At 36.3% G+C, this 27,612-nt stretch overlaps 1 protein-coding gene across 1 annotated transcript in view; it reads right to left on the bottom strand.

The window, feature by feature from the left end:
- The window catches only part of SWT1 (SWT1 RNA endoribonuclease homolog), a 188,509-nt gene that overhangs the window by 97,552 nt on the left and 63,345 nt on the right, over nucleotides 1-27,612 (bottom strand). The window contains exons 7-10 of the mRNA XM_007937682.2: nucleotides 17,815-17,944; nucleotides 15,970-16,071; nucleotides 14,755-14,943; nucleotides 9,776-9,869 (exon numbers count right to left, since the gene is read on the bottom strand). Coding sequence (XP_007935873.2) covers nucleotides 9,776-9,869; nucleotides 14,755-14,943; nucleotides 15,970-16,071; nucleotides 17,815-17,944 — 515 coding nt within the window. The remainder of the gene's footprint in view (nucleotides 1-9,775; nucleotides 9,870-14,754; nucleotides 14,944-15,969; nucleotides 16,072-17,814; nucleotides 17,945-27,612) is intronic.

The following is a 27,612-nucleotide window of genomic DNA, read 5'->3' as shown; positions in this document are numbered from 1 at the left end:
AAAGGAAAGCCAGAGTAACTAAATGAATACCACAAAAAGGAGACTTCAGAACTAGGAATGCTATCAGGTACAAAGCAGGCTATTATATAAGGAAAATGGGTCAATTTCCCAAAGAAACTATTCTAAACAATCCAGATTAGATTGTAAAACAGATAGAACTGAAATAAGAAATAGTTAAATCCACAATTGCAGCTGGGTATTTATTTCAGCACTCTTCTCTCAATAACGATAGAATAATTAGAGAGAAAGTCTGTAAAGATACAGAAGACCTAAATGACACTATTAACTGCCTTGACCTAAGTGAAATTTATGGAGTTCTCCACCACCAACAGCAGAATATACTTTCTTTTCAAGTGGACAGTAGACATTCACCAAGACAAACTGACCATATTGTAGGCCACAGAACAAATTTTAGCAAATTTAAAGGCATAGAAATCATATAAGGTATGTCCTTGGGCCATAAAGGAATTAAACTACAAATCAGTAACAGAAAGGTATCTGGATAATTTGCAAATATGTGCAATTAAGTAATAAACATCTAAATAACACATAGATCAAAGAGGAATTCACAAAGGAAATTATAAAGTATACTGAATGAAAATCAAAATACAACATACCAAAATTTGCAGGATACAAGTAAAGCAGTGCTTAGAGAAAAATGTACAGTAGTCTCAAATCAATGATCTAAGCTTCTACGATTAAGAAACTAAAAAAGCACAAAGGGAACAAAAGTACTTTCTGAGGAAATGGAAGTGTCTGACATACTGAGAAGGATATAGGCTACACAGGTGTATCCATTCATCGACACTATACAATTAAGATTTGTGAATTTCGATGTATGTACATTTTTCCTCAAAATACAAAGAACTGTATAAAAATAACCAAATTAAAGGGTAAGAATCTTGCTAATTATTGTACCTTGGTGCTGAAGGTTTTATTAATTCTTCTGTTCATATTGAGTATTACTGAAATTCCCAATGAAAAGTTTTCAAAAGTTTAAAAATAAAAAAATCACCAGTCTAGTTTTTTCAATTATAGGTGAAGAAGAATTAAGTGTGGAAGTAGAGAGTATATTTGTCCTAGAGTGGAAGTTCGGCAAAAGATGATGTGGCTTGATGTAAGATTATGAGAGCAAAGATTAAGAAGGCCATACAAATTGCTTTGGAGATAGAATCACCTGGACTCATTAATTTACTGTATATACACTATAAGGGGAAGTCAAGTATTAAAAATGACTCCTAGCTTTAGCAAATGGGTAGAAGGTGGCACCTCATACTGAGATGGAGAACAATCAAGTTTAAGGGAAAATTAAGAGTTCACTTTTGAAGATGATAGCATTCAAGTGTCTATGAAACATCCAAGTAAAGATGTCAAACAAGTCCCTAAATATACTGGTCTTCAGCTCAGAAGAGAAATATGGACTAGACAATATAATTTGGGGGTTGCAGGCAAATACTTAGGGTCGTAAATGTAGAGTACTTTGAACGATACACAGTATATGTTGTTGTTCCATTTAGAGGGGGAAAAACAGGTTCACCTGGAATGTGACAATAGAAAAATTAAAAGTAAGGTTTGGCTATCAATGTTCATTTCATTAAGAAATGTGACATCTACTGGAAGACAAAATGGCCCACACAAACCACAGGCTCTTCTAACCTGAGACCAGAAAAACTAGACGGTGCCCAGCTACCACTACCAACTATTGTGACAAGAGACACTATTGAATATCCCAGATAGAACAGGAGAAAAATGTAGAACAAAATTCAAATTCCTAAAAAAGGCCATGGACTTACCAGACCAATGGAGACAAAAAGAACCCACATGATTACTGCCCTGAGATAACTTTTGAATTTGGCAATGATTCTACTCCTGGAGGTCACCTTTCAGCCAAATAATAGGTTGGCTTATAAAATAAACAACAGTACCCATGAATACTATTCTCTCTTATACAATCAACCATATAAGCCCAAGCAGTGAACATTTATGCAAAAGCAAAGATGAGAAGGGAAAGGAAGTGAGATCAATGGAAACAAAACAAACAGAACAGAAATGAGAATACTCTCACATTGTGAAAATTGTAACCAATGCCATGGAACAATTTATATAAAAATTGTTAAATGGGAACTTAATCTGCTGTGTACTTTCACTTAAAATGCAATTAAAAAAAAATTTAGTTACATCTGTTAATCTTAAACAGTGACTGCAGAAATAATGGAGAATTGTTAAGTATTGCCAATTTAATTTTCAAAATTGAACAAAAAAAACAGCAAATTATGTGACATCTCACAAATTCAGTTTATCTCAAATTAAAAATGGTTTATGTATTACTAATTTTATTTGTTTTCAGCCAACTCTAAGATAATAAATTATGTTCTAGATCAAAAAGTAATTTAAAACATATACAGATGAATCTCCAGTATTTTCTTTAATGTTGTTGTTAGGCACAATTAAGTCAGTTCCAACTCACAGGGACCTCATGCACAACAGAATGAAACACTGCCTCATCCTGCGTCATCCTCACAATCATTGCTATGCTTGAGCCCACTGCTGCAGCCACTGTGTCTATCCATCTCATTGAGGGTCTTCCTCTTTTTCACTGACCCTCCACTTTACCCAGCATGATGTCGTTCTTTGGGAACCGGTCCCTCCTGTCAACATGACCAAACACTTGAAAGGAAGTCTCTTCATCTTCGTTTCTAAGGAGCATTCTGGCTGAACTTCTTTTAAGACAGATTTGTTCACTCTTCTGGCAGTTCACAGTATATTTGATAGTATCAATATTCAGCAAAATTTTATTTGTATGTAATATTAATAATATATTTAATATTTTCTGCATTCTATTGGATCACCTTTCTTTGGAATGGGCAAAAATGATTACTTCTAGTTGGTAAGCTAGGTAGCTACCTACCTAGCTTATCTACGCCAATTTCATGGCATAGATGAGTGAGCACTTCCAGTGTTGCATCCGTTTGTTGAAACATCGCAACTGGTATTCTGTCCATTCCTGGAGGCTTTGTTTTTCACCAATGTCTTCAGTGGAGCTTGGATTTCTTCCTTCAATACCATCAGTTCTTGCTCATATGCTACCTCCTGAAATGGCTGAACACTCACCATTTCTTTTTGATACAGTGACTCTGTATATTTCCTTCATCTTCTTTTGATGCTTCCTGCGTGACTCCATTTTTTTGCCCATGCTATTGTTGTTGTTAGGTGCCATCAAGTCCCCTCCACCTCATAGTGACCCTACATACAACAGAATGAAATACTGCTTGATCCTCACAATCTTTACTATGCTTGAGTCCATTGTTACAGCCACTGCATCAGTCCATCTTGTTGAGGGTATCCCCCTTTTTCACTAACCCTCTAGTTTAACCAGCATGATATCCTTCTCCACAGACTGGTCCTTTCTAATAACATGACCAAAGCCCATGGGATGAAGTTTTGCCTTTCTTGCTTCTAAGAAGTATTCTTGCTATACTTCATACAACACAGATCTGTTCGTACTTCTGGCAGTCCATGGTATTTTCAGTTCCTCACCAACACCACAAATCAAAGGCATCAGTTCTTCTTTGGTCTTCCTTATCTATTTTCCAGCTTTCATGAGCATATGAGAATATTGAAAATAACATGGCTTGGGTCAGGCACATCTGTCTTCAAAGTGACATCTTTGTTCTTTAATACTTTTAAAGAGATCTTTCTGCAGTAGATTTGCCCAGCACAATACATCATCGGATTTCCTGAGTGCTGCTTCCATGGGCACTGATTGTGAATCCAAGTAAAATGAAATCCTTGACAATTTCAATCTTTTCTCCATTTACCGTGATTTTGCTTATTGGCCCAGTTGTGAGGATTTTTGTTTTCTTTATGTTGAGGTGTATTCCATACTATAGACTGTAGTCTTTGATCTTCATTAGTAAGTGCTTCTTCTTCAAGTCACCTTCACTTTCAGCAAGTAAGGCTATGTCATCTGCATATCACAAATTGTTAATGCGTCTTCCTCCAATTCTAATGCTGACTACTTCTTCATATAGTCCAACTTCTCGTATTATTTGCTCAGCATACAGATTGAGTAAGTATGGCAAAAGAATACAAAGACCACTTTTTGCCCACAGAATCCTTCAATGTTGCAATTCGAGGCCTGAATTTTTTCTTCAGTTCTTTCAGCTTGAGAAAAACTAAATACGTTCTTCCTTTTTGGTTTACTTCAAGTCTTTGCATATTTCATTGTAATACTTTACTTTGTCTTCTTGAATCACCCTTTGAAATCTTCTATTCAACTCTTTTACTTCATCATTTCTTCCACTTGTTTTAGCTACTCTATTCAAGAGCAAGTTTCAGAGTCTCTTCTGAAATACATTTTGGTTTTTGCTTTCTTTCCTGTCTTTAGCAACCTTTTGTTTTCTTCATATATGATGCCCTTGATGTCATCCTACAATTCATCTGCTCTTCAGTCATTAATGTTTAATGCATCAAACATATTCTTAAGATAGTCTCTAAATTCAGGTGGCATATACAAGATTTTTTTTTTCTTTCATGAACTTGTTTTCGTTTCCTTCAGCTTCAATTTGAACTTGCAAACAAGCAACTGATTGTTCCACAGTCAACCCTTGGTGTTGTTTTGACTGATAATATTGAACTTCTCCATTTTCTCCTTCCACAGAGGTAGCTGATTTGATTCCTGTGTATCTCATCTGATGAGGTCCACGTGTGTAGTCGCCATTTATTTTCTTTTAAGAACATTGTATCTTTTTTTTTTTAAACTGTGATTTGGGTGAAAGTTTACAGAGCAAATTGGTTTTCCATTCAACAATCCATACATATTCTGTTTTGTGACATTTACTACAATCCCCACATTGTAACAGCACTCTTTTCACTTCCTCCTCACCCACTCCTTCGCTGTCCTTCCTTCTCATTACCTCCTGCTTTCCTAGTTCTATCCCTGGGCCGGGAGCTCTGGTAGTGTAGTGCCAAAGGCACTTGACTGCTAACCAGAAGGCTAGCAGTTCCAACCCACCAGCCACTCCTTGGAAGGAAGATGGGGCAATCTACTTCTGTAGTGATACTGCCTCAGAAACCCAAGGAGGGGTCGCTATGAGTCAGGTCCGACTCAACAGCACATAACAACAACAACATCATCCCTGGGCAAATGCTGTCCCTCTTGATCTCATATGCTTGACTGTTTCAATGAATGCATAGCCTCTTGATATTACTGTTCACCTTATTAGGCATGTCTACCATTTGACTGACAATTGAGTCATGCGGTTATTAAGTTCAGTTCCTAACTTGAAGGGTGTCTAAGTGTCATAGTCTCGTGGGTTCCACCAATCTTCATCAGACCAATAACGCAAACCAAATGCAACCACTGCCATGGAGTTGGATCTTACTCATAGTGACCCCTCCTTGGGTTTCAAAGGCAGTATCACTACGGAAGTAGATTGCCCAACCTTCCTTCCGAGGAGTGGCACCAATAAGCCTGGTCTTTGTGTGTGTGTGTGTGTGATTTTTGAGTTTATCTAGGTTTTCTGGTCTCAGGTGGTGGAGGCTGGGGTTCACATGCTCCATTAGTTCTTTGGACTAATTGTTTCCTGCACCTTTGATTTTCTTCACTCTTCTTTGCTCCAGATGGTGACAGACCAATAGCTGCACCTTAGATGGCTGCTTACAAGTTCTAAGACCCCAGTCACTACTCAAAGTAGGATGTAGAACATTGTCTTTGTAGACTATGTTATGCCAATTGAGCTTAGTGTGCCCCAAGATTATGGTCCTGAGCCTCCAAACCCAGTGACTCACTCCCTCAAGGTGTTTGGTTATGACTGAGACGTTTTCATAACTTTGTTGCTTATATGCTCTACTACATTCATAGGTATATTTACAGCATTTAAAAATATGTAAGTAGAGATAGTCTCTGTCAAACCTATATATTCATGGGTGTAGTCCCATTCACTTTCCCACCCCTGTTCAGATTGAGTGTCTCTGTATCCACTTGTAAATTATTATTACTATAATTGCAGGACTATGTATGTAATAGTATTCACTTTTGTTGCCTTTAACTCTTGTGCTCCTCCCTATCTCTTCCACTGCCTTGATCATTTTATGCTGACCTCCCCTTTATTATATACTACTTTTCCCTTCACCCAAGTTAATACATGTCTACCCTCTAGTTGATGATTTTCCCCCCTTTTCCCTCTCACTCCTGGTAAACTTCAAAAAATAATTCTTTCTGTGTGTAACACTTTAACTTTTTACATAATGGTCTCATACAATTAACTGTCCCTTTGTGATTGACTCATTTCACTCAGTATAATGTCCTCTGGGCTCATCCACATATTTTGCAGATTCATCATCACTCTTTAATGTTACATGGTACTCAATTGTATGTATGTAGCATAGTTTGTTTATCCATTCATCCGTTAATGGGCACTCAGGTTGTTTCCATCTTTTTGCTACTGTGAATAATGCTGTGATGAACATGGATGTGCATGTAACTGTTCATATCACCACTTTTCTTTCTCTAGGATATATATACCTAGTAGTGGGATTGCTGAATTGTATGGTATTTCTATTTCCAACTTCTAAAAAAGTATCTCAGTGCTTTTCACAGTTGCTGTACCATTTTACAATCCCATCAGCAGTGAATGAATGTTCCAATCTCTCCACACCCTCACCAGCATTCAGGTTTTTTTTTTTTTTTTTTTTACTTTGCTATTAATGCTGGGATAAGATATCTCATTGTTGTTCTGAGTTACATCTCTCTAATGGCTAATGATCATGAGCATTTCTTCATGTTTGTTAGACGCCTGAATGTCTTCTTTGAGGAAGTGTCTGTTCATGTCCTATGCCCATTTTTTACTAGGACTGCTTGTCTTTTTGCTGTCAAGTTGTTGAAGTTTTCTATAAATTTAGGAGATTAGTCCCTTGTTTGATATATCATTACCAAAAATTGTTATCAGTCTGTAAGTTCTCTTTTTATGAAGTTTCCAGTCGTTTAGTGCCTAAGGCATTTGACTGCTAACCAGAAGGTTGGCGGTTCAAACCCACCAGTCACTCTACTGAAGGAAGACCAGCAACCTACTCCTGTAAAGATTTACCACCTCAGAGGGACGGACATGGCGAATGGGGAATGAAACTAAATGTATGCATGACATTGAATGTAAAACAAGCTCTTAAAATAAAAATAATAATTAAAAAAAAATAAGATTTACCACCTTGGAAACCCAATGGGGGTCACTATGAGTCAGAATTGACTCCATGGCAGTGAGTTTGGTTTTTGGTTTTTTTTTTTTAAGTTCTCTTTTTACTCTTTTGACAAAGTCTTTTGATGCACATAAATGCTTAATTTTTAGGAGGTCCCAGTCATCTAGTTTGTCTTCTGTTGTTTATGCATTTTTAGTTATGTTCAATAGTATATTTATGCCATGCACTAGGGGCCCTAAGTTTGTTCCCTCCCTTTTTTTTTTTATGATTTTTATTGTTTCGAGTTTTACATTTAGATCTTTGATCTTGATTTAGTTTTTATATACGGTGTGAGATAAGAATGCTGTCTCATTTTTCTGCGAACAGATGTCCAGTTCTGCCAGCACCAATGCTGAAGAGACTATCACTTCCCCATTTAATGAGTTTTGGTCTTTTGTCAAAGGTAAGCTGTCTATAGGTGGGTGGATTTACTTATGGGTTCTCAATTCTGTTCCACTGGTTGATGGGTCTGCCATTGTACCAATATCAGGCTGTTTTGACTGTTGTGGCTATATAGTAAGTTCTGAGATCAAGGAGTGTGAAGCCACCTACTTTGTTAGTAGTGTTTTGCTTGTCTGAGGTTTCTTTCCTTTCCATATAAAACTAGTAATAGCTTTTCCATCTCTTTAAAGAATGATGATGGAATTTGGATTAGGCTTGTATTACGTCTGTAGATTGCCTTGGGTAGTACTGTCATTTCTACAATGTAAAGTCTTCCTATCTATGAGCATGGTATATTCTTCCATTTATGTAGATCTCTTTTGGTTTCTTGTAGTAGTATTATGTAATTTTCTTTGCATAGGTATTTCATGTCTCTGATTAGATTTATTCCTAAGTACACTTCATCTTTTGGGTGACTATTAAAAATGGTCTTGTTTTCCTGATTTTCTTTTCAGAGTTCTTTTCATTAATGTAGAGGAATCCTATTGATTTTTATATTTTGATCTTGTCCCCTGCCACTGTGCTGAAGTCTTCTATTAGTTCCAATAGTTTTCTTGTTGAGTCTCTAGGATTTTCTATGTACAAGATCATATCATTTGCAAACAGAGATAGTTTTACTTCTTCTTTGCCAATATGGATACCTTTTGCTCTGCCTAGGACTTCCAATACAATATTGAATAAGAGTAGAGATAAAGGGCATCCTTATGTGGTTCCCATTTGCAAGGGAAATGTCTTCAGTCTCTCCAGTGAGAATGATATTGGCTGTTGGTTTGTATATATGGCCCTTCATTATATTAAGGAATTTCCCTTCTCTTCCTATTTTGCTGAGCATTTTTATTGAGAATGGATGCTGGATTTTGTCAAATGCCTTCTCTGCACCAATTGTTATGATCATCTGGTTTTTTCCCTTTGTTCTATTTATGTGATAGATTATGTTGAATGTTTTTCTAATGATGAACCATCCTTGCACACCTGGTATGAATCCCACTTGGTCATGATGTATTATTTTTTTGATACATTGTTGGAGTACTGGCTAGGATTTTTTTTTTAGCATGTTTGTATCAATGTTTATGAGACATATTGGTCAGTAATTTCCTTTCTAGTGATGTCTTTACCTGGTTTTGGTATCAGGGTTACGCTTGCTTTATAGAATGAGTCCAGTAGCACTCCATCCTTTTCTATGAAGAACATCATTATCTTTTAAGACAGCTAAAATTATAATATCAAACAAGCTCTCTTATAAGAAAAATCCTAGCGCTATTCATGTTCTACAGCCTTCCCATTACCCATAATGAATTTTGGCATGATCATGAAACTATAAAAACTCCATTTTGCAGAGAAGAAAATTCAAAGTAAAACTACAAATTGAAATTGCTCTTCTCTGAATTTTCAAAGCCTTTTTTCACACATGATAAATAAAATTGTACTTGGTATTACATGAGTTTGCCTTAGAACTAAGTTGTGAAAATATTAATGAGGAATGGAGGAAAAGAAGGCAGAAAGAGGAAGTCTTACTGAATTCTTAGCATACAGTATGTACTATTCTAAGTCTTTACATATATTATCTGATTTAATACTCATAATGTCTTCATGAACCAGGTATTACTATTTTTTGCCCCATGAGGAAATTAAGTTAAGCAACTTGTCCAAGGTTACAAAGCTGGTAAATGGTAGAGCCAAGACTGGAATCCAGGCAGTGTAATTCATAACAAGCACCTACAATATGACTGTAACATAAACCATTACCCCTTTCAAAAGAACAAATAAATAAACATTTTACCAAATGACCAAAGACTTCTTGTCAGGTTTTGACTTCTGAACTATTTTATTGGGATATCAAATTGACTTCCCCTGCTTTTTCAAAAGTTTTCTAATTATGTGAACTAAAGCTTTAGCTTCATCTATTTGACATCTAGATTTCATTCCTCTATAGCTCATCCATAAGACTACCAGATACAATTGAATATGCTCACTAGCAGATTTAGAAAATACATGTATGTTTGATCCTTGGCATAGTAGATACAATATGATTTTTAAAAACTCTTTAGCATATACTGTTACTACCAAAAACAAAAAAGAATGAAATGACTATGAAACTCACGTGCACAGAATAACAAGAGAACAAGGGAATAATTCCTGGTATTGAAGGCAGCATTTTAATACTCGATCATCATTGTTCTCATCACTTAATCCATCTGTAAATTTAGCAAAAGCAACTGTTAACAAACAACAAGAATCTGAGTACCATACTAACTAGAATCTGGATTATATGTACAAATCAAAAATATCTAAAAGAAAGAATACTTTTTAAATAAAAAGAGGAAAATAAGACACAGTGAAAAGAATGCCTTGAAAACTAAGGATCTAGAATTTATGTAACATATAATTGCAGATTTAATGAAGTGTCTAGTTTACTTCTAAAATGAAACAGTATATGCTTGTTAATAAACACAAAGAAAAAAATGTTATCATTAAATGTCAGACTAGAATCCAAAAGTTCCAATTCTTGTCCCAGTTCACTCACCCAGAGATTATAAATAAATTATATAATTACATCAGCTTAAAATTACCTCTGTAATGAGCAACTATACCACTAGCAAAACCACCAGTTTCTTATGCCTGCTCTTCCTTATCCTCTAGAGCAATACGATTTAGAGTTGTACAGAAGAGGGCGATATGGGCTCTAGGAAGAGAACATAAAAAGTAATTTCTAGAGCTGTTCCATTGTGGGGAATTGCAGTCAATGTCATGAAACAAAATGTGTACGTGTATGTAGTGCTGTATGAAAAATTTGCTCTGTAAACTTCCATCCTACTCACAATTTAAAAAAAATTCTAACAAACATTCATCAGTGGCTGACAGATATTTTCTTTATGAAAGGTGTCCTATGGTACTTTTCAAGCCTTACAGCACATAGTGAAAGTTCCATTTTTGTGAAAATAATGCAATGTATAGAAATATGGCCTAAGAGAACCTTTATCGCTGATCCTTATACTATTTGCATCAGAATTACTTAGGATATTCACTAATAATCCAGATTCCTGGACCAAGCCCTAGAATTACTTCTGGATAAGAATCTTTGGAGATGGAAGAGAAATTCAAGGCATACTAGGCAATGAGCCTTAACTCTATTCCCAGTTTACATTTTCTCCTCATGTTTTAGCCCATACATACTACTTAATTCAGTCCTCTAATCATTCAAATCAGAAAACTAATTCATTCTACTGATAAATATTTATAAAGAGCATAATTCGGTTTTTTGTTTTGTTTCTTTGCTCTCTTTCTACTTCCTCCCAGTAGTTATCTCTTCCCTATGTCCTTCTTGCCTATGCATTTCTGCCCCTTGAGCTATCTCCCTGTGCAAATACTATCCTTCCATTCTCCCATGATTGATCATTCTAAGGAGTGTATCTACCTGATGTAAATGTTCACCCTATCTGCCTGACTACTGTTTGGCTGGAAGCCACAGGAATGAGTTCAATTCCAAGCCAAGGCCACAGTTTAAGGAGTGTCACCAGACTCTATCAAACCAGCCTTGAATTTGAGTTTTGTTCCACACTGTTCTCCCACTCTATCTACGATCTCTTGCACTAATCCTTTTCCAAGTAGTTGACAGGGATAGCTGGGCACCATCTAGTTCTTCTGATCTCATGGTCATATATAGGATGAGGTTTGCATGGTGCACTAGTCCCTTGGACCAACTGTTTCTGTACATTTTTGGTTTTTTTCATTCTTCTTTGCTCTGGATGAGAAGAGACCCATTGTTGCATCTAGATGGCTGCTTGCAAGCTTTTAAAGCCCCCAGTTGCTACTCACCAAAGTAGGGTAAGGAACAATGTTTCTGTGTAGTATGTTATGCCAATTGAGCCAAATGATGTCCCCTGCAACCATAGTCCTGAGCCCACAGGTCCAAATATTCGCTCCCTCAGGATGGTTGGCTGTGACTAAGAAGTTGTACTGACTTTGCCCCTTGTTAGCTCTAGTTTATATATATGGACATTTTACAGTACATACAAATACATATGTAGAAATATTGTCTGCCAATCTTATATATGGTCATAGATATATGACCTTTTGCCTAGACATACCTGATCATTCAGCCTGTCTACCCATCTATTTACCCATAGATTAATGGTTGTTATCACTGATAATGTGGTATTATATATGTAAAAGGATTTATCTTTGTTGTCTATACCTCTTGTGTACCTCTCTGTGTCTTCCTTTTCCTTAGTGTTATTATTATGTTGATCACTCACATTTCCCTTCTAGCAGTGCTCCCTCCCCATGCCTGGTAACCAAAAAACAAAGTTTCCTTCCATATATAAACCTTTCCTTGACTTTTCACAATAGTGAACTAATACAATGTTTGTCCTTCTGAATTGACTTATTTCACTCAGCATAATGTCCTCCAAGTTCTTCCTAGGACACATCTAAAACTGAAAAAATATTCATATTTAGTCATTCAACAAATATTTCTGAGACACAAGTACAAATACTCCTCAAACATAATCAAACACCTTCCAACATTAGAGTTCTAGGTTTGATGGCTTAGGACCACAGTCTTGAGGGACAACTCAGTCAATTGACATTAACATAGTTCACAAAAGTCAAGATCTGCATCCTAGTGAAGTAAGTACCGTCTGGGTCTTAAAAAGCTTGCAAACAGCCATCTATAACTAACTATGGGTCTCACTTGCCAGGAGTAAAAAAGTAGAAGGTAACCAAAAACTCAGCGAAGAAACAAGTCTACAGGAGCCACAACTTCATCTACCCTGAGACCAAAAGAAGTAGTAAGACAATGCCTGGCTATCACCACTGACTGTTCTGACTGAGGTCATAATAGTTGGTCCCAGATAGAATGGGATGAAAATATGGAACAGAACTGAGACTCTTGGGGGAAGGGGAGTGGGGGAGATAAACTAGAACAGTAAAGAATAGAGGACTCCCTGAGACTGTCACCCCAAGATACTCTTTGCACCTAAAACAAAGCCAGTACCCTAAGATAGGCTTTTAGCGAAATAGAGTGGCACACAAAAGAAAGATATTACCTATAAGATCAGTGCCCTACTTAAAAACCACCAATATCAGACCAAAAGGTCAATAATTACTCAAAAGCAAAGATGAGAGGGAAGGAGGTAGGGAAACCAAAGTACTGAAAAGGGAAAAAACTCAACACAATGAAAAAGAATATTGACACACTGTGATAAATGAAACTGATGTCACTGAACAATTAGTGTAGAAATTATCAAGTGGAAATCTAATTTGCTGTGTAAACTTTCACCAAAAATACAATAAAATATTACATTTTTTGAAGAAAAAAAAAGCTCTTAAATTATCAGGCTCAATTCCTACCCAAAATTCACTAGCATTTTATTTGGAACATACTAAAAATCCAAAAACCAAATTCATTGCCATCAAGTTGATTCTGACTCAAGGAGATGCTGTATGTTAGAGCAGAACTGCTCCATAGGGTATTCCTGGCTGTAATCTGGGTGGTCCCTGGCAGACTGCTAGGTCTTTCTTCTGTGATGTACTGGATGGTTTAAACCACCAACCTGTAGGTTAGCAGTTGAATGTAAACCATTTGTGCCATTCAGGGACCAGGAATATATTTTTTAAAAATAAAAAAAAACCACTGCCATCGAGTTGATTCTGACTTATAGCAATCCTTTAGGGCAGAGTAGAACTGCCCATAGGGTTTCTAACACTGTAATCTTTACAGGAGTAGACTGCCTCATCTTTCTCCCGTGGAACAGCTGGTGGGTGCAAACTGCTGACCCTTTGGGTTATAGCCGAATTTTTTAACCACTGCACCACCAGAGCTCCTTTGCAACATAATAGAAGCTAATAAATATTTGTTATAGAAATGAATGAATGTGAGACAAAGTATATGTGAACTGCTGTATGGAAAGTGAATTTGCTCTGTAAATCTTCACCCAAATCACAATAAAAAAAAAAATTGAGAAGGAAAAAAAAAAAAGAAATGAATGAATGAACAAATACACAATAGAGGCCCTTTCTCTTAAAAAACTTAGAAGACTAAACAACTGTGCCAAAATCCTTTATCAGGGTTAATATCATGATCATGGTTAGATTCATATTAAGATGAATTCTTCCAGATATTATTGTGAGTATGGGTACAGTGGACAGCATAAAGCCATGGTATTTAAAATATTGTAAATGCACATGGTAAATAATTCTGAATTGGGAAGAAACAGATTCTTTTAAAAGAATGAAATAAATCTAAACATATGTATTATCAGAGACAATAATATATTCCCTTATACATAGATCTTTTTTCTCAATAAGCTACATAAGCATGAAGTCCCTGGGTGGTGCAAATGGTTAACGCACTTAGCTACTAACTGAAAGGCTGGAGACTCAAGTCCACCCAGAGACACCTCAGAAGAATACCTGGCAATCTACTGTAAAATCAGCCACTGAAAATTCTAAGAAGCACAGTTCTACTCTGATATACCTGAGGTCTCCATGAGTTGGAATCAACTCAATGGTGACTTTATATAAAGAACTACATAATAAGGTTCTAGGCCTAGAGAAATCAGAGAATGACTTAAACTAATATAAAAATAATAAAATCAGAGGAAAATCTATGGGCCTTTATTATAAAGACAACTCCCTACTACAAATTCTGTCAAACTACAGAATGAACAATGTCTGCCTCTACAGCATATTAACTGCATGAAGTGACAGAATAGAAACCTAGATCCTTACTGGCCTCATCACTAAACAATGCCATTTAAAAAAAAACAAAGAATCCAAAGCACTGTAGTATGGACAATTATACAGAAGTATACAGAACTATACATATAGAACTATGTACTCACTATCTGCAAATTAGAGATATAGCCCAATAAAGTATAGGAGAAGCAGGAAAATAAAAATCAAAGGCCCCCATATTTAACCTAACAGAATATCATTCTATTCTATCATCATGCCCTGCCATTTTACATTTCAATGGTTACAAAATTTTAAATAGCTTTGCAAGATTCCCCTCCATTAACTGTCAGCACCCAAATATGTCTAATTGATCAGGAATCATCCTAAGAGAACAATACTTACAAAATTTTTGAGATGCAAGTTGTATTGATTGACCCCATAGCTTTTTATCTTGATTTTTGAGACTGTCATTGATGAAATGAACTGCAGGTATAGCTTTATGCTGGGCATGTTTTAGTAGTTTTCCTGCCTTCATACGATCTAGTTCTTGTATAACAATCCAGGGAATTATCAAAACAAATCTGTCAAAGCCTAAAAAATGAAGTCAACAAGTATTTATCAAGCTACTAAATTGAACTGCTGTAGGGAAACTAAAGAGTTTGTTTTTTTTTTTTTTTTAAAAAAGCACATAGTCCCTACCTTTAAAGAAATTCACAATGTAAATAGAGAAACAATACATAAAAAACAGAAATTAAAAACAAGGTATAAATGAGACCAGAAAGAACTAGATGGTACCTGGCTACCTCTGCCATCCACTCAGAAAGGGATCAAAATTGTAGATCCTGGATAGAGTGGGAGAAAATTATGGAACAAAACTCAAAATCGTAAAAAAGACCAAGTTTACTGGTCTGATACAGACTGTGAAATGCTTAATACTATGGCCCCTAATCACTCTTTTGGCCTGGAATCAAACTCATTCTTCATGGTTTAACTTTCAGTCAAACAGACAAGCCTTATACCAGGGTGGTGCACTGCTTAGAACAACCAACCTTGGGAGATCACAAGGGTATCATTTATGCAGGGAGGAAGTTTGGAAGGCAGGAATGCATAAGAGGGAAGGCCATAGGGAAGGGATAACCACAGAGAAGTAGAAGGAAGAGAACTATTATATTGTGAAGATTACAATCAATGTCACAAAACAAAATGTGTATAACTGTTGAATGGAAAATGAATTTGCTCTGTAAACTTTCACCCAAATCACAATAAAAAAGTTATTTTTAAAAAAAAAAACAAACCACTGCCATCAAGTCCGATCTGACTCATAGTGACCCGCCCTCCCTTGGGCTTCCAAGGTGATATCACTATGCAAGTAGATTGCCCAACCTTCCTTCTGAGGAGTGGCTGAAAGAATGTCATAAAAATAAATACTGCTGGAGTTCAAAGAAGAGCAAGTAGATTGGTGGGTTAACCTATGAAAGCTTTTAGTTTATTTAAACTGATGATGCTTAATATCTATATGCTTAATAGCATATGCAGTTGTGAATACCACATTACTCTTAAGATAAAATAACAGCGCAAATAAAAAAATCATAATCAGTAAATATATTTTGTAAATACCTGGTATTTCTGTTGTCTTTAAAATTCTAACAAACTTGAGATGATTCATTAGAATATTTGTGTCAATAACAGTTAGAAGCATTTTGTCTGAAGCAGTATTCACTAAAGAAAAAGAACAAAGTTATGATTTTAGTATTCAATCATCATTCATGATACAGTGAAACCTGTGGAACCTGATTGGACTGCTTTGTTTTTCTGGGTCTCACCAGTTTTCTGTCTTTGACAGGGTACATTCTTATCCCTTTTTTATCACTTACTCAGTGGAAAATATTTCAGCTTTCCTTCTCTGTCACGTTTCTACCTTACAAAGGTTCCAGCTCTCAAAGGTTTTACTGTACTCAATGACGGACATATTAACTAACATTTTCAAATTATAGAACTTTTTATAATCCTTTAAAGAAAGTCCTTTAGACAATGAAAAGAAAATTGCTTTTACTCGAATTCTTGAGAGAAAGAACTATAATCAGTGTTTAATTATTTACCAGTAGAATATTATGAATTGCTAATGGGTGGATTTTAAATCATAAGCTGATTTGCCCAACCACGACATTTCTAAGACTTGTCAAGAATCGTTGAGTAGCTATACACTTAGGAATTATAAGCTAATTTTAATATAGTTTGAGTGAAGTATAATTGAAAAGACAAATATGGATAAAACAAAGAAAACACAAAATAACATCAACATTGTTACTTAACAAAGAATTAGGTAAGTTCATGCATATGGAAGAACTTAGTAAATTAAAAAATGTAATATACCTCATAGTCATCAAATGTTTGATTTTTCTCAGTAGAAATAAAATTAAATTCAACTCCATTACATTTGTAGGTATGTATTTCTAAGTATGTAGGTATTTCTAAGCATGTATCCCAACTTAATACAGGTATTAAAGGCACAAAAATAAATTAAGACATAATCTCTATTTCCAAGGAACTCAGTTTAGAAAATGAAATGAATTTTTAGCTTTAAAGGCAGAGTTAAGCCATTCTAAAAAAGTATTCTCCTTTAAGCCTGGGAATTAAGCTTGTAGAATTCCTCAACTTCCCTGAAAGTCATTTATTTGGAATTTTGGCTGTCTTCTTTAAAAATGATTAGTAAGAAAATTAAGTAACTTTAATAAAAATCAGAAATTTACTACACTGTCAGTAAGCCACTTTTATTATTCAGCTCAGAATATGAAAAAAAAATTTAGTTAGGTGTTACTTAAAACTGGGAAAAAAATAATTCACATGCTGTTATTTATTTGTGAAGAAACAGAGGACTGTTCAGGGCAGGCAATGTAATCCAGTCAAATTACAGGAATTAAAAGGCTAGTATTTTTGTAACTCAAAGTATTTTACTGTAACACAATAAACAGCAAAAACTATTCAAGCTTTTTAAAAAACTACAATGTAGATGTAAAGTAAATTACTATTTTTAGAAATACAACTGAGAATAGTATAATGGATTTTAAATAAGCTCTATCATTATCTTCACCAAGTTAAGATGTTGAAAATTGACTATATAGACAAAAGAAGTTCATGAAAATAATACCTTGAGCAATTTGTATTATTTTTTTGATAAGTGTTTTATGTAGTTAAAATTGTTAAAAGTTAAGATTACATGAAAAAATAAAAGATAACTCCTAATTCTAACTATCGTCCCTTGGTAAGAATAGAAAGAGAAAATCATATGCAAATGTCTTATACTTGAGATATATAAAACAAATGATAAGAAATAAAACATACCTGATTCCTATTGCTAAAACAACATAATTTAACATTTTTCATCTAAATATTATAAAAAATATTGGTACATTAATTATTAAGCAAGTATAGGAGCACATAAAGAATAAATATAAGAAATACCAGCAGAGGAATGTATGTTATCTTCTACCAAGTCAATTTCCATACTCATTAACTCTCCAGAAGGTGGAACCACAGGTAAATCCACACTTTTTCCCACACGTGCAGCATGAAGCTCTTCTATGATCTGCATCTAAATTGTCGAAGAATTACAGGAAAATATTTTTGCTATTTTCTCTCAGATTAATAATGGGAAGAAAGTAATTAGTTCATTCAAGATGAGATGTGTTTGTGGAATGAAAAAGTTTTTACAAAAATCTGAACCAGCATGGTAAAAGAAAACTGAGTTATAAACATATAGATGGCTTTAAGAACAGTTCTTCTCTTATTACCTCTGTAGCCTTCAAAACCAAACCAAATTCAACTGCCACTGAGTCGATTCCAACTCATAGCGACTCGCATTGGGTTTCCAAATCTGTAATTCTTTAGGGAAGCAGACTTCCTCACCTTTATTCCACAGAGCAACTAGTGGGTTCAAACTGCTGACCTTTTTTGGTTAGCAGCCAAATGCCTCAAACACTGCACCACCAGGATTTCTTCTGAAACCTTAGGGGAACAAATTATTTAACTATTTTGGGTATCAGTTTACTCATCTATAATAATAGAAATATTAAATATACATATTCTTTTTGGACTTTTTTTGTGTGTGTGATGATTAACAAAATAAGCTATGTGAACCACCTTACCCAGAGCCTGCTTTAAAGCAGACCTTCAAAATAAGTCAATTCTCAGTTGCCTCCTTAGCACAATAGGCAGCATGTCAGTCTCATAAACTAAGTAGATTCTCATTTCTTTTCTCATTTCAAATGGAGTTGTGGTGGCACAGTGATTAAAAGCATTCAGCTGCTAATCAAAAGGCTGGCATTTTAAATCCACCAACCACACAGAAAATTACAGGGAACAAAAAAATCAGCAACACCATAAAAATAACACATAAAAAACAAAATGACAGGAATAAATTCATATGTGTTGATAATTACACTGAATGTAAATGGATTAAATGCACCAATCAAGAGATAGACAGTTAAAGAATGGATAAGAAAAAATGATCCATCAATATGCTATCTACAAGAGACTCACCACACAAGACATAAATACACACACAAAAAAAATCAAAGGTTGGAAAAAATATATCAACTAAATGACAATCAAAAACGAGGAGGAGTGGCAATATGAATTTCTGATAAAAGAGATTTTAAGACAAAAACCACCATAAAAGACAAGGAAGGACATTATAATGATTACAGGATCAACTGAACAAGAGGACATAATCATAAAAAATATCTATGCACTCAGTAAAAGAAGTAAAAAATACATAAATCAGACTTTAACAAAATTGAAAAGTTAAATATATGACTCCACAGTAATAGTAGGAGACTTTAATATACCACTTTCAATGAAGAACAATTAAAAAAACTCAACAAAGACAAAAAAGAACTAAACAATACAATCAACCAACTTCACTTTACAGACATATATAGAGCAATTCACCCAACAACAGCACAACATACATTCTTTTCTAGTGCACACGGAACATCTTCCAGAATAGACCATTTGTTAAGATACAAAGCAAACCTCAATAAATTTAAAAACACTGAAATACTGCAAAACATCTCACATCATAGTGCTATAAAATTAAAAATCAACAATAGAAAGATGATGGAAATAAAAGTAAATACATGGTACCAACTAAAAAAAGTCCTGGCCCAGACGGTTTCACTGGAGAATTCTATAAAACATTCAGAGAAGAAGTGATACCGATTCTACTCAAAGTATTCCAAAACATAGAAAAGGATGGAATCCTCCCTAACTCATTTTATGAAGCAAGCATAACCTTAATACCAAAACCGGGAAAAGACATCACCCAAAAGGAAAATTACAGACCAATATCCCTCATGAATATAGATGCAAAAATCTTCAACAAAATCCTAGCCAATAGACTCCAACAACATATCAAGAAAATCATTCATCATGACCAAGTGGGGTTCATACCAGGTATGCAGGGATGGTTCAACATTAGAGAAACAATCAATGTCATCCACCACATAAATAAAACAAAGGAGAAGAACCACATGATCATATCAATTGATGCAGAAAAGGCATTTGATAAAATCCAACACCCATTTCTGATCAAAACTCTCAGCAAAATAGGAATAGAAGGGACATTCCTCAACATAATAAAAGGCATTTATGCAAAACCAACAGCCAATATTACCCTCAATGGAGAGAGACTGAAACCATTCCTCTTGAGAACAGGAACTAGAAAAGTAAATACATGGAAGCTGAATGACATCCTCCTTAAAAACTACCAGGTAACAGAAAAAATAAAAATGAAATTTAAAAATTCCTAGAATCAAAGAAGAATGAAAACACAACATACCAAAATCTTTGGGACACAGCAAAACCAGTGATCAAAGGGAAATTTATGCCAATAAATGCACACATCTAAAAAGAAGAAAGAGCCAAAATTGATACCTAAAGCCAACATCTTCAAAACCAGAAGAAGAACAGCAAAAAAAAAAAAAAAGCCTACAGTCACCAGAAGAAAAGAAATAATAAAGATTCGAGCAGAAATAAGTGAAACACAAAAACAATAGAAAGAATCAAAAAGACCAGAAGTTGCTTTATGAAAACATTAATAAAATCGACAAACCACCAGCAAATTTTACAAAGGAAAAGGAAAATTAGATGCAAATACTACAAATAGCAAATGAAATGCACAATGTCACAATAGAACTAACCAAAATGAAAAGATCAACATAAGGATACTATAAAGAACTATGTTGTTGTTGTTGTTGTTGTTATGTGCCGTCGAGTCGTCCCTGACTCTTAGCAACCCCTCCTTGGGTTGCCGAGGCAGTATCACTATGGAAGTAGATTGCCCCATCTTCCTTACTCCAACAAATTTGAAAATCTAGAAGAAATGGACAGATTTCTAGAAACACATGACCTACCTAAACTAACTCACACAAAGGTAGAAAATTTGAACAGACCCATAATAAAAAAAGAAATTGAGCAGGTCATTAAAAAAAAAGTGGCAACAAAAAAAGTCCTGGCCTAGATGGCTTCATTGGAGAATTCTACCAAGCATCCAGAAAAGAGCTGACACCAGTGTTACTCAAGTTATTCCAGAATATAGAAAAGGTTGAATTACTGCCAAGTTCATTTTATGAAACAAGCATAACCCTGAGACCAAAACCAGGCAAAGACACTACTAGAAAGGAAAAGTTCTTATCAATATCCCTCATGAATACAGATGTAAAAATCTTAAAAAAAAATCCTAGCCAGTAGACTCTAACAACCTATCAAAAAACTAATACATCATGACCAAGTGGGACTGATACCAGGTACGCAAGGATGGTTAAACATTAGAAAAACAATCAACATAATCCATCACATAAGTAATATAAAGGAAAAGAACTACATAATCATATTAATTGTTGCAGAAAAAGCATTTGATAACATCCAATACCCATTCCTGATAAAAAGGAGCTCTGGTAGCATAGTGGATAAGGCCCTTGGCTGCTAACTTGAAGGTCAGTGGTTCAAACACACCAGCCGATCCACAGAAGGAAGAGAGGGTAATCTACTTCCGTAAAAAGTTGCAGCCTCACAGAAAATAACAAATGCTGGTGAGGATGCAGAGAGATAGAGACTCTCATACACGGTAGTGGGACTGTCAAATGATACAATCACTGTGGAAAGTAGTATGGTGATTCCTTAAAAGCTGGAATTAGAAATACCATTTGACTCAGCCATTCCATTACTAGGTATATATCCTAAAGAAGTGAGAGCCAGCACAAGAACAGATATATGCACACCCATGTTCATCGCAGCACTATTTACAATAGCCAAAAGATGTAAACAACCTAGGTGTCCATCAACTGAAGAATGGATGACCAAACTATGACACATACACACAATGCAATGCTATACAACCTTAAAGAATAGCACAGAATCTGCAAAACATCACATAAAGTAGATGAATTTGGAGGACATTATGCTGAGTGAAATAAGTCAATCACTCCAAAAAAACCAAACTCACTGCTGTCAAGTCGGATCCGACTCATAGCGACCCCTCCTTGGGTTTCCAAGGCAGTATTACTATGGAAGTAGATTGCCCAACCTTCCATCCAAGGAGTGGCTGATGGGTTTGAACTGCCAGCCTTCTGGTTAGCAGTCAAATGCCTTAGGCACTACACCACCAGAGCTCCCAAGTCTATCACAGAAGGACAAATATTGTATTAGTCTGTTATTGTAAAAAGTCAAGGAAAGGTTTATATTTGGAAGGAAACTTTGTTGGTTACCAGAGGTGGGAGGGGAGGGGAGGGAACACAGATAGGTAGAGAAAAGTATTGATTTGGGTGCAGAGAAGGGCAATGTACTAAATGTGAGTGATAAACAGGGTGGCACTGAGGAAGAAGACAGAGAGAGGTGCATGGGAGGTACAGACAAAAAGATGAACCCTTTTGTACATACAGTACTGCGTTGTCAGCGAAGGCAAACACGGATATACGGGTGGATAGATGGACACAGACAGGCTGAACTATTAGGTATGTCTATGCAGGGAGGAGTGTGCCCAAGACCATGCATAGGGTTGGCAGACAATGTTTCTACAAGTGTATCTCTATGTTCTGTAAGAATTCTCAGGTATATAGTAGAGCTGACAAGAGACAAGGTTTTTGTCACTTCTTGGCCACAGCCAGCTACCCAAGGGAGGAAGCAGTTAGACCTGAGGGCTTGAGACCATAGTCACAGGGGACATCAAGCTCAACTGGCATAGCATACTACCCAAAACATTGCTCCACATCCTACTTTGGCAAGTAGCAACTGGAATCTTAAAAGGTTGCAAGCAGCCATCTAGATGCAATGATGGGTCTCTCCTCATCCAAAGCAAAAAAGAATGAAGAAAACCAAAGATTCATGGAAACAATTAATCCAAGTGACTGGTACACCACACGATCCTCAGCCTATACGACTATGAGACCAGAAGAACTAGATGGTGCCCAGCTACCACTGTCAACCATTCAGTGGGGGATCTACGTAGGAGATCCTGGACAGAGTGGGAGAACAATGTGGAACAAAACTCAAAACCATTTAAAAAAAAGGTGGGGGGCCAGGTGTGCTGGTCTTATAGAGCCTGGTGGAACCACTGAGACTATGGCCCCTAGCTGCCCTTCAGGTCTGGAATTGAACCCCCACTCCTGTGGCTTCCAGCCAAACAAAAGACAGGCCTATGAGGTGAACATTTATATTAGGCAGATACACTCCTTGGAGAGTTCCATTATGGGAGAATAGAAGGGCTGTGTGTGCACAGGGAGACAGCTCGGGGGAGGAGTGCATGGGGGGAAGGACACAGGGAAGAGGTAACTATCAGGAGGACGTGGGAGGGAAGCTGTTGCAGTGTGGTAAATGGCAGTCAATGTCATGAGACAAAGTGTATGTGAGCTGCTGTATGGAAAGTGAATTTGCTCTGTAAACTTTCACCCAAATCACAATTTAAAAAAAAAAAAAAAGTTACAGCCTCAGAAACCTAATGGGGATTACTATGACTTGGAACTGATTCAACGGCAGTGAGTTTAGTTTTTGCTTGCATTCATGATAAAAATTCTCAGCAAAATAGAAACAGAAAGGAAATTCCTCAAAATAATGAAAAGCACATACACAAAACCAACAAGCAACATTGTTATCAATGAAGAGGGACTCATTGCATTCTTGTGCAGGGAAGCCAGACAAGGATGGCCTCTATTACTACTTCTATTCAACAGTGTAGTGGAGGTCTTAGCCAGGGCAATAAGTCAAGAAAGGGAGATAAAAGGCATCCAAATTGGTAAGGCAGAAGTAAAACTGTCTCTATTTGCAGATAATGTTATCCTATACAAAGAAAACCCCAGAAACTCAGCAAGAAACCTACTAGAACTAATTGAAAGATTCAGCATAGTGGCAGGACACAAAATCAACATACAAAAATCAGTTGGATTCCTCCATATCAACAAAGATATCTCTGAAAAGGAAATAGGACAAACAACACCATTTACAATAACTACTAAAAAGATAATACACTTAAGATAAATTTTACCAGGAACACAAAAGGCCTATACAAAGACAAGTACAAAACATTACCAAAAGAAATTAGAAGAGATCTACATAAATGGGAAGAACATACTAAGCTCATGGATAGGAAGACTGAACATTGTGAAAATGTCAATACTACCTGTGGTAGTGAGGTTGGGTGTCACCTTGGCTAAGCCATGGTTTTGAGCAGTTTGGCAGCTGGATGTAGTTATTCCTCATGATAAGATTGTAATCATCTGCATGGTGGAATCTGCTGCTAGCAGCTAAGTAGTTGAAGGAGAGTTTCCTACAGGTTTTGGCTTACTTCCAGTATATACAGAGAAGGTTTAAGAAAAGTCAAGCTTTTCAGCACATTTGGATCCTGCATTTCACCAAGTCTTTATCTCCAGTGTCTGGACTTGAGCCAGTGGCCTGCCATGTTACTTGCTGATCTTAAGACCATTCCATTTTACATGCTGACCTTGGGCTAATCACCCTCAGCTACATGAGTTAGGAGATGCCTCCAGCTCCAGTGGGCCTGGAACAAGAGGCAGAGCTGAAGCCCCAGGTCAAGGGGCCTTCACCCAACCCCTAGAGCTGGCAGTCTGAATTCAGACTTTTAGCCTCCTAAACTATAAAAAAATAAATTCCTATTTGTTACATCAATCCACTTGTGGTATTTCTGATATAGCAGCACTAAAGAGCCAAGACACTACTCAAACCAATCTATAGATTCAGTGCAATCCTAATCCAGATTCTATGAGCATTCTATAAGGACATGGAAAACCCAATCACTGATTTTATATGGAAAAGAAAGAAATCTAGGATAAGCAAAGCACTACTGCAGAAGAACAAAGTAGATTTCACACTCCCAAATCTCAAAACCTACTTTTTAGCCATGGGAGTCAAAACAGCCTGGTATTGGTACAATGGTAGACATATGGACCAGCAAAACAGAATTAAGAACCCAGAAATAGATCCACCCACATAAGGACAGCTCATCTCTGGCAAAAAGCCGAAATCCATTAAATGCAGACAAGACAGTCTCTAACAAATGGTGCTGGCGAAACTGGATATCCATTTGCATAAAATGAAACAACATCGATACTTCACACCATACACAAAAACTAATTCAAGGTGAATCAAAGACTGAATTGTAAAACCTAAAAGCACAAAGTTCATCAAAGAAAATATAGGGGAAAACTTTCAGGGCCTATATGGAATAAACAGACAATAAAATATAACTAAAAATGCACAAAAGCAGAAGACAAACATGATGACTAGGACTTCCTAAAAATTAAATTCTTACATGCTTCAAAAGACTTCTCCAAAAGAATAAAAAGAGAACCTACAGATTGAGAAAAAATATTTGGCTATGATATATCTGATTTATCTTTAAAGGGATCTATCTTTAAAATGTATAGGAAACTCTAACACCTCAACATCAAAAAGACAACCAATCCAATTTAAAAAGGGCAGAAGACATAAACAGACACTTCACCAAGGAAGATTTTCAAGCAGCCAACAAACAAATGAAGAAATGTTTGTGATCATCAGGCAACAGAGAGATGCAAATCAAAACAGTAATGACATACCATTTCACAGCAGTAGATTGCCCAACCTTACTTCCAAGGAGCGGCTGGTGGGTTTGAACAGCCAGCCTTCTGGTTAGCAGTCAAATGCCTTAGGCACTACGCCACCAGAGCTCCTTCAGCAATCACAGCAAAATTCAATAACACAGAAAATTACAAATGCTGGCAAGGTGTGCAGAGATTGGGTCTCATACACTGCTGGTGGGATAGTTAAATAATACAATCACTGTAGAAAACGGTATGGTACTTCCTTGAAAATTGGAAACAGAAATACTATTTGACCCAGCAATCCCACTACTAGGTATATATCCTAAATAATTGAGAACTGGGACACAAATAGGTATATGTACACCAAAGTTCACTGCAGCACTATTCACAACAGCAAAGAGACAGAAACAACCTAAGTGCCCACCAATGGATGAACAGATATCCAAACTATGGCATATACACAAAACAGAATACTGTGCAATACTAACGAATAATAAAGAATCCAGCAAACACCTCATAAGTGGATGAACTTGGTGAACTACATGCTGAATAAAGTAAGTCAATCACAGAAGGACAAATATTGTATGAGTCCACTAATGTAAAAAGTCAAGAAAAAGATTACACATGGAAGGAAACTTTCTTTGTTCATTACCAGGGATAGGAGGGGAATGGAGGGTAGATCAGTAGATAGGTAAGAGACAAATATTGATTTGGATGAAAGGAAATGTAATATATCAAAAGTGAGTGACCAGCACAATAACAAATAAGGCTGGCTGATGGTATTTCTACATATGTATTTATATGTGCTGTAATAATGTCCATATAACTAGAACAGGTGGCAAACTTATGAAAACTTCTTAGCCACAGTCAACCACCCTGAGGCAGAGAGTAGTTGGACCTGTGGGCTTGGGACCATGGTCACAGAGGACATCAATCTCAATTGGCACAATATACTACACAAAAGCATTGTTCTACATGCTACTTTGGTGAGTAACAACTTGGGTCTTCAAAGCTTGCAACAATGGGTCTCTCTTCGTCCAGAACAGAGAAAAATAAAGAAAATCAAAGACGCATGGAAACAATTAGTCCAAGGGACTAGTGGACCATGCGAACCTCAGCCTATATGACCATGAGACCTGAATAATTAGATGGTGCCCAACTACCACTGTCAACCACTCAGAGGGGTATCTATGTAGGAGATCCTGGATAGACTGGGAGAACAATGTGGAATAAAACTCAAAATCATAAAAAAGTCCAGATTTCCTGGTCTGATATAGCCTGGTAAGACCCCTGAGATTATGGTCCTTAGTTACCCTTCAGGTTTAAAATTGAACTCACTCCCAAGGCTTCCAGCCAAACAACAGACAAGCATACAGGGTGAACATTTACATCAGGTAGATGCACTCCTTAGAACAATCAATCATGGGAGAACAGAAGGGCAGAATATGCACAGGGGGCAGGAATGCATAGAAAAGAAAGACAAGGGGAAGAGGTAACCACAGGGAGAAAATGGGAAGAGAGTTTTTACACTGTGGGCAGTACAATCAATGTCATGAAACAAAATATGAACTGCTATATGGAAAATGAATTTACTTTACAAACTTTCACTTTCATACAAATCACAATTTGAAAAAAAAAAAAAGAATGTCCTTATTTCTACACATATATTTGTATGGCTGTACGAATGTCTATATAATAGAGCTAACAAGGGGCAAAGTTACGATAACCTCTTACCCACAGCCAACCAGCCTGAGGAAGTGAGTAGTTGGACATGTGAGCTCAGGAACATAGTTGCGAGGGATACCAAGCTCAATTGCCATAACATACTACACAAAAACAGTGTTCTACATCCATGTCTACTTTGGTGAGTAGTGACCGGGGTCTTAAAATCTTGTAAGTGGCCATATAAGATGCAACAATTGATCTCTCCTTTGTCTGGAGCAAAGATGAGTGAAAAAAATCAAAGACACATGAAACAAATATTCCAAGGGACTAGTGGACCATGGGAACCTCAACTTATATGACAACCTCAATCTATACGACCCTGAGACCAGAAAAATGACACATGCCTGGCTACCACTGCCAACCACTTGGCAAAGGATCAGAATTGAAGATCCTGGATACAGTGGAAGAAAAATGTAGAACAGAACTCAAAATCATTAAAAAA

The sequence above is a fragment of the Orycteropus afer genome, unplaced genomic scaffold, assembly GCF_000298275.1.
Source record: "Orycteropus afer afer isolate SDZICR_OR568_19922 unplaced genomic scaffold, OryAfe1.0 scaffold00043, whole genome shotgun sequence".
Taxonomy (NCBI): Eukaryota; Metazoa; Chordata; class Mammalia; order Tubulidentata; family Orycteropodidae; genus Orycteropus; species Orycteropus afer.
This window is presented reverse-complemented; position numbering and strand designations above follow the sequence as displayed.